Source organism: Engystomops pustulosus, chromosome 2, assembly GCF_040894005.1.
Source record: "Engystomops pustulosus chromosome 2, aEngPut4.maternal, whole genome shotgun sequence".
In the NCBI taxonomy this organism is placed as follows: Eukaryota; Metazoa; Chordata; class Amphibia; order Anura; family Leptodactylidae; genus Engystomops; species Engystomops pustulosus.
Window position 1 is genome coordinate 66,808,089 of NC_092412.1, and position 9,187 is coordinate 66,817,275.

The 9,187-nt window shown below is 40.2% G+C and overlaps 1 protein-coding gene across 1 annotated transcript; it reads right to left on the minus strand.

Annotated features, from left to right (window-relative positions):
• Positions 1-407: 407 nt before the first annotated feature.
• LOC140116527 (protein kinase C delta type-like) lies at positions 408-8,898 on the minus strand. Its single transcript, XM_072133038.1, has 5 exons — positions 8,434-8,898; positions 3,275-3,644; positions 2,958-3,159; positions 2,523-2,792; positions 408-2,108 (listed from the first exon to the last, which is right to left on the minus strand). Exons 1-5 carry the CDS (start codon positions 8,882-8,884, stop codon positions 1,968-1,970), a joined length of 1,434 nt encoding a protein of 477 aa, XP_071989139.1. The 5' UTR covers positions 8,885-8,898; the 3' UTR covers positions 408-1,967.
• Between the last annotated feature and the right edge of the window lie 289 nt (positions 8,899-9,187).

Consider the following 9,187-nt stretch of genomic DNA (forward strand, 5'->3'; position numbering starts at 1 on the left):
ACTCCCCCCCACAATGAATTCTTACATATTTCCCCCCCACACACACAATTCATTTTTACATCAAATGAATTATTATATACAATAAGCCCCTTTTACAACTGATTGATTAAAAAAAAAAACCCTGTACACTCACCTCTGGCAGCAGGTCCCGCGTCTTCGTTCTTCAGCCCGCGGCCAGACAGGAAGGGGTGCATCCTAGTTCATGGAGCGATGTGCGCCGGGTGGTTTTCCGGCCACATCGCTCCAGTAATAGTGCTCGAACGGCCACATCGAGCACTATACAGTGACGGGCAGGAGCTTCCTGTCCGGACGGAGGCCCCTGCCCGACTGCCAGTGGCGTACCGACCGCTGTCGCCATTGATACGGTCGCCCGGGCCCCCCCGTCCAATGGGCCCGGTCTCCAATGGCGACCGCTGCGACCGCGGTCGGTACGCCACTGGATACAGTACTAGTCACTATGGTGCTATCATGGGTGCAAGTAAATTTAGTTAACAGTGTAAAAATATATCTCACACATGTCTATACTTGTAATGAAACACGTGTCTTATGGCATTTTAACTTGCCATCACTGGGGGTAGTCATGACATCCTTTGTTTTCTATCAGATCACTATGTATGCAGCAGCACAGATAGCAATCTAATATTAAAAAATCCGGCCTCCTTCCGCCGCTTAATAGCCGGCCATCTCACACCTTCTTCCCTAGGTCTATGACAGTATTGTCATGAACTTAAGAAAGTTAACGGTTAAGTATAATGTACAATAATAGCAAAGAAAACGGCAGTACAGCACAGGCACGCATGAACTCAAAATGATTGTGTTACCAAATGCAACGTTTCGATCGCATTGCGATCTTTGTCAAGCTTGACAAAGATAGCAGTGCCATGGAAAAGTTGCATTTGGTCGTAATAAAGCACTCTTTTTGAGTTCATCCATCCCTCTGCTGTGTTATGGTCTTCTTTGCTGTTATTGGATTTATGAGGGACCCCTGATGGACTGCTGGTACCCTCCACAACTATCAGTCTTTTTTTGATCTTGGGTATGCTGTCTACTATTTCTATTTGAGTATAATGCACTATAGACAGTATGAATCTATAGCACAATAAAGATGGTATAGATATTTGCTAGCATTAAAAAAAAATAATCAAAAATCCGGCCTCCTCTTCACCCATTAATAGCCGCCCAACACTCACCTATCGATTTCTTACTTACCCAATACAGCACTAGGAGCTGGTGCTGTCATGTGTACAAGGAAATCTAGTTACCGGTATAAAAATAAGTTTCACAAATGTCTATAATTGAAAATGAATGCAGGACTTATGATACTTTGACTTACCATTACTGGTGGTCATCAAGATGCTCTTTGTGTTCTATCAAATCACTATGTATACAGCAGCACAGATAGTGATCTAATATTAAAAAAAAAAAAAATCCGGCCTCCTTCCACCCCTTAATAGCCGGCCATCTCACACCTTCTTCCCCAAATCTATGACAGTATTGTCATCGACTTGAGGAAGTAATCCGGTAAAATATCATGTACTATTGACAGAGTATGAATCTATCCATAGTACATTAAAGATGGTATTATAGACATGTGCTAGCGTTAAAAAAAAAAAAATTCCGGCCTCCTCTTCACCCCTTAATAGCCGGCCAACGCTCACCTATTGATTTCTCACTCACCCAAAACAGCACTAAGAGCTGGTGCTATCATGGGTGCGAGGAAATCTAGTTACTGGTATAAAAAGAAGTCTCACACATGTCTATAATTGAAAATGAGCGCAGGTCTTATACGCTTTGACTTACCATCATAGTGGTGGTCACAATGTCCTTCAGATGCAGGTCTTGATTGATGCTGAGGGGGGCAGTAGGTGATCCAATCTTCAGGCTCTTCCGCTGGTCTTCCCTTGCCCAATATTCTGCCAGGTGCTCAGGAGGGCAGCTTGCTCAGGTGACAATAGAGCATGGGTGTCTTAGCCAAAGGTTTTTGAGGTGACAAACGAAAACCCTCTAAATTCAGCCTGGTCCTTAGATGACAAAGAGGACATGCTGGCCTCTGCTGCTTCCATGGTGTTCAGATCGAATGGTTCTGGATGGCCACAAGACATAGATGGCTGCAAACAGAAGATTCCAGAGTTACTAATAAGGGCCAGTACACCTCTGTTAATTATATATCACATCTATATCAGTTATTGTGAGCAGAGACTACACATAGATAAAGTATAATGTAGAGAAATATACCTGTTCTGTGCGTTTTGGCTCACAATAACTGATGCTAAAAACAGATGACTATGAGGCATTTAAACTGTTCAATAAATCCTATTAACAATACATTAAGAACAGGATTCACACAGTAGCAAATAGATCAGTGTTTGAGACAGTAGTCCATCTAAAACTCTGATCCAAAAATGTCTCCTCCTTGTGGAGCAGAAAGTTGAGACCAACGAACGAGTCAGTTGTTGGAGAATTGCAGTTTCATACCATACTCTACAAAAAAAGATGGTTACAGTTTCTGGAGCAATACTTACTATTGGGAAGTGTGGTGGGGGCATCCGAAGGGCTTCCACCGAGACCCAGTGAATACGCTGGAAAAATGGGTGCTCTCTGATGTTACCGTTGACTCCCAGACGCTTGGCTGGATCTTTCTGGAGGAGCTGTAAAATGATGTTCTGAGCGCCAATGTTGGTCTCATTAAAGAGTGTCGGATCGTATTGACACTGACCGGTAACCATTTCGTTGACAATGGCACCAAATGAGTACCAATCTACAGCGGCGTTATACTCCTCCTCAGCCAGCATCTGTCAGAAAAGATACAACATTTCTTAATTACTAAAATGGTTACACTTTAATAAATATTTAAGCCACTACAATATCATATTTATTATAATTCTGATAGTGATATAATGCATTTGGAAGACAATCAAGCAATAAGTCCGCTGCTCTGCTCCTAGGGGTCCTCTCACCTCAGGAGCCACGAAGCCTGCAGTCCCAGCGTAGCCAGTGGCTGTGCGGTCTCCGTGCATGTTGGTAAGAGCGAGACCGAAATCTGTGATCTTTAAATGGCCCGTTTCAGCCACCAAGATGTTCCCGGGCTTAAGGTCTCGATGGATGACGCCCTTTAGATGGAGATATTGGATGCCACACACGAGCTCTGCGGCATAGAATCTGTAACAAAGAAGATAAGAAATAAGTAAAGTTCTGAAGATCAAAAGAGACACATTTTCTTAACATAGACATACGTTAGATATGTTTTATTTCTGTAAAACAATGAAATCATTACCTTGCACTGGCGATGTTAAGAGGCCCCTTCGACTGCAAGAAGTCGTAGAAGTCCCCGCAGCTCATATATTCCAGTCCAAGTAGTAGATGCATCTTGGTCTGAAATGCAAAGTCTGCGTGGACCAGGAAGGGGCAGCCAGATGCCAGTTGTAACACTCGGTGCTCCACCATCACTTCAATCTTGTGGCGCTTAGCAAGCAGGGCTCTTTTGCTGACGATCTTAACAGCAAATTGTCGGCGGCTAATGGTGTCTACTACCAGCACGACTTTCCCATAGCTTCCCTCGCCGAGCACATGATGGAATTGTAATCTCTGAATGATGGTATCAGAGGTGCGGCTGAAGCCAGGTGGCTGGACACTGCTTGGTGCTCCTAAGGATCAAAAAGATAAGCAATATTATAATGATTGCTTTATCTGCTATACATTGTTGAGGCCTCCACTTTCACTTTTCTTGTTTAGTACCAGGTTTGTTGAGAATTGTTTCCTAAAGTAGATAGAACTTTTGCCTATAAATGTGGATATTCAGGTCTGTAATCTATTTGGCAGAGGTTTGTTGAATGACACAAGCACATGCATAGATGTGTATGACAAAGAAACAATATAACAGACCTAGTGCTGTTATGTTACTGGTTGTCCCTTTCCAACATCATACCCCACAATCATGCCATATATTTCCCACTGTCCTGGCCACCAAGAGATATGTCCCAGGACATTGACTCTGTCAGCATTCTCTGGACGCCATCAGAGCTGAATACAGAAATAATGCAGAGTCGTCGGCTCTCTGCACCATTTTTGTGAATCGGTTACTGCAGTGTGTAGCAGAGCCTGCAGGCGTGATGTGATGATGTCATCTACCTTATGGCTTCAGTACTACAGGAAGTACTGAAAGGAGAGAAGGACGTGATTGAGCACAATATCAGGGGAGCATATCATATGAGGGGAAACTACTGAGTGGGGGCATAATATGAGAGGAAGCTGCTGGGGGGGGGCTCACAATGAGAGGAGGAGCTGCTAGAGGGGCACAGTAATTTTTTTATGATTTGTCCTTATTTTGCTACTGCAAAAGTTGGGAGTTATCCAGTGATTACACTTAGCATGCCAACATGGCAGTGATTTCCTCTGAAATAAAACATGAATTATCTCCATACAACACAGTACATGATGTATTAGTGCTTATCTATGAGACTTCATCACATAACTGTATTCTATTAAGGGGTATTTTTTAATTTGTTTAAAGCTTTGCCGCACCGTGACGTTCCCCTCTTCATACACACTGGATGTTTGCTGCATAATGCAGCAAACACCTACTGTTAATATTGTTAACCATGTAAAAAACTACTGGAGGCACCATCTTGGGCTGGATTGTGGTCCACCCATAGAACAGTGAGAAAATCCTCATATACCCGCAAAGGGAGTTTAAAAATACAGTAGAAAAATCTTTAAAAAAAATAAGGTAAAAAAATTAATAAAAACCTAAATGTTCAAATCATCCCCTTTCCTTAGAATTGAATAGAAATAGAATATTTGAAAATCAGCACTTTTTTGTCATTTTGAGACGCATAAAAATTTTAATAAAAAGCAATCAAAAGGTACAGTACCCAAAATGGAAGCAATTAGAAAGTCATCTTATTCTGCAAAATACTAGCCCTGTACCCTGAAGTATGGAAAAGTTATTGGCCTCAGACTATAGCAAAATTAAGAATATTTTTTGTACAAAAGATAAGATTTTTTTTTAAATCTACTAAAACATATTAATACTTATATAAATTAGTATATAAAATGGTATCTCCATGATCATACAGACCCCAAGAATAAAGGGGAGGACTCATTTGGAGTGCACAGTGAAAGACGAAAAAACAGGGCATAATAGAAAATGGCACAAATGTGTTTTTTCTCAATTTTGCACAAATGAACAGGAATAAATATGGGGTCTGTCATGCAAGTAAATAACTGGATTACATACAGGTTGGTTTGTACACAAGACCCATCCATTAGCCTAATAGGACTAATGGTGGAAACAGGTCTATATTATATGTAACAAGGCATCCAGTCACTAGGTGATTATGTTATTTTGTAAATAAAGCTAACAAAAAAAAAATTGAGGACATTAACCCCTTATCACCGACACTAGTTTTCAGCTCAATGACCAGACTCGATTTTTCAAATCTGACAAGTCTCACGATAATTGGTTATAACTTTGGAACGCTTTAACATATCCTGGTGATTTTAAGAATGTTTTCTCGTGACACATTGTACTTCATGTTAGTTATAAAATTTAAATGATATGTTTTGCGTTTCGTTCTGAAAAAAAGTGAAAATTTGGCAAAAGTTTGTAAAAATTCTTCATTTTCCAAGTTTGAAATGTTCTGGTTTCCAGACAAGATGTAAAACTACCCAAAAAGTTTGATAATTAACATTTACAGAATATCTGCTTTATGTTGGGATGATATTTTATGCTTCCGGTCATTTTTCTAGGATGTTATGAGGTGCAGAACTTTAGGTGCGATTTTTCTTATTTTCATGAAAATTGCCAAAACTCACATTTTGAGGGACAACTCAGCTTTCAAGTGACTTTGAGAGGCCTTAATAATAGTAAAACCCCATAAATTACCCCACTATAGAAACTTTACCCCTCAACATATGTAAAACAACTTCTATTAAGTCCATTAACCCTTTAAGTGTTTCACATGGGTTAAAAAATATGGACCTGCGATTTAGAAACTATAGAATATTTTTTGGAAAATACATTCATTTAGGCCAAAACTGACAGTTTCAGAATAAATTAAATGATGAAACGCACTGCAACGCTTGATGCCCAATTCCTCCCGAGTGTACTGATACCCCATATGTGGTGGTGACTGCTGTACGGGCGCACGGCCGAGTATAGAATGAATGGAGGCGCCATGTACAGCAGATTTGTATTGTCACATTGTACGACCTATACATTTTTTTCTTTTTGGTAATGCGAACATATGAGGGCTCATTATGTACGGGATGAGATACAATGTATAGATAATTTAATTTAGGAGTCTAAAGCTAATTCATGAGATTTTATTAACTATTTCAAGGGGGACACAAACAAAATCATCAATTTTTATTTTGGATTGTTAGCATTTTTTTCCCCCCCTCTCAACGTAACGTAAAAATAATATTTTATGTTTATTCTCTGGTTCACTACGATTACGGTGATACCTCATTTATATAGTTTTTCTTATTTTTGCTCAATTTTCCTGAGCAAAACCAATATTGGAGAAAATCGCATTGTTTTTACTATTGACAACTTTTCAGGGCCATAACTTCTGTATTTTTCTGTTGTCAGATCTGGTTGAGGGCTTATTTTTTGCGAAAACAGTTGTTCTTTTCAGTCGTATCATATTAGGGAACGTAACTTTTTTTGATCACTTTTTAGAACATTTTTTGTGATGGTGTTTGATGGAAAATTGTATATTATGGGAAGTTTTTCGAGTTTTTTTTTTACGTAGTTCACCGAGCGGGTTCAATATTGATTTAGATTTATTGTACAGATTAATACGGACGCGGTTATACCAAAAATGTACTTTTTTTGTGTTTTATTTACTTTATTTGCATTTTATGTGATACTGGGGAGATTATGGGACTTTTATTTTATTTATTTATTTAATTATATTATAAAAAGATTTAATTTTTTTTTTTAACTTTTTTTTACACTTTCTACTTCTTGGCTTGAATAAGCGATCATCCGATCGCTTATTCAAGCCTTTACACTGCAATACACTTGTATTGCAGTGTATAGTGTAAGTAACTGAGCATGCTGAGCATGCTCAGTTACACACAGCCGGGTCCTGCCTGGAGGCGGAACCCGGCACAGAGAGGAGCCGACAGCCCCGGGTCACTCGTCGGAACCCGGGGCTGAGGCAGGAGGGATCGGATCCCCCGGTAAGCACACCGGGGGGGTCCGATCCACAGGGGACACACTTGCACGCCGCGGTCATGCTTGACCGCGGCGTGTAAGGGGTTAAACACCCGGGATCGGAGATTTTCCGATCCCGGGTGTTAGTGCCGGGTCTGGGCTGTGATATCACAGCCCGACACCGGCACTATAATAACCCGGTGTCCCGAAGACTTCTTCTGACGCGGCGCCGTAGAAAGGCGTCGCGTCAGAAGAAGTACCCTTAATGACCACCGTAAAAAGCCGATAGGGCGGTCATTAAGGGGTTAATGAATACAGATAATGGAATAGCCGGGGTCACATGGCTGACACCATGTTTTGTCAGTTACAGTTCTGCCACATTTCACTGGACTAAACCAGCAGACAAATGTTGTGAGCAAACATTTCTATAAATGACTATTACTAACAACCTCATAGACATATGTTACCTATACTAGAAAAGTAGATAGTAAAATGTCAGAATTTCTGCAGCCCATGCTCTATCTATGCAATGCAGCTTTTGGTATGTAACACTGGCTAAACACATTAATGACCTATAGATCCAATGGGGGCCTAGATATAGATTATCTCTTGCAAAATCATTTATGTGACCATTCATTTCTATAATTGCCCATATATACAATTATGAAAGTATATATTTACATATCAAAAAGTATTCAGTTGCTCCAGCCCAAGCTGTTGGGTTGGGTGCACACCTTGGACTTGATACATATTTTACAAATAGTATTCAAAAACTGGCGGTTTACGTTATTCCCTAAGCGCCACATATACAGTACTGTATACAGACACATATATATACAAATACATATATATATATATATATATATATATACTGTATATATATATATATATATATATATATATATATATATATATATACGTATGGAGAGTTCAAGCAGCACATTCAGCAGGGCAGTAGATGGGTGCACGCTGCATAAGATTGGGCCTCAAATCTTCAAGCAATAAAACAGGAAATTGCGCAGCACACCGAATTGAGTGAAAAAAATTCTTGTGGTTTATTCCATATTCAATAACAATAGCAGCGACGTTTCGGCTACATGTAGCCTTCCTCAAGCCGGCTTGAGGAAGGCTACATGTAGCCGAAACGTCGCTGCTATTGTTATTGAATATGGAATAAACCACAAGAATTTTTTTCACTCAATTCGGTGTGCTGCGCAATTTCCTGTTTTATATATATATATATATATATTTTCAAATATAAATGGATCTACCTGAGCATCCCTGGTCTTCGGGCAGGTCCTCCTGCCTCAGGATCTTCGGGGGTGGTGCCTTCTCTTCCACTGCCAAGTGCCTCTTTTTGGCTTGCATCTTCTTGGGGACATTTATATCCATATCTAGAGGAATCTGTGGAACAGTAGACTTCTCTGAGCCAGACGAGAATCTTCTTTTCTTCCTCCATTGACTCTTCATTGAAGTCTCCTCATCGTCCGATGAGTCCAAGATGATGATGATCCCTCTTTTCTCTATATAGGTGCTCTGCTTAGATCCAGCAGGCACATCTTCTGGATAAATCCATAGGTCGGACGACTCCGCAGAGCTCGATGGTCTTCTCCTCTTCTCCCCCTGGCTCTTGCTTGAAGTCTTCTCATCAGCCGATGAGTCCGAAATAATTATAATCTCTTCTTTCTCCATGAAATCGCTCTGCCCTGGTCCAGCAGACATACTCTCCTCCTCTTCGCCAGTCTCCAACTGCCACTCTCAACTGTAAACTTGCCGCATGCGCAATACTGGTCATGTGATCAGTAACTGACCAATATAAGTGCTACAGATATACATAAGAATCAGTATAATTCAGCTTTATTTATAATTCTTCTGGTTTAACTTTTGAAACATCTACATTTTAGGCAATATTAAAAGAATAATGAAAGTTTGTGTTGTACTTCTTGTATTGCAGAGAATTCATTAGCATGGCAAGTCCCTATACAACACACACTACCCTTTATATATAGGATATATCAAATATAA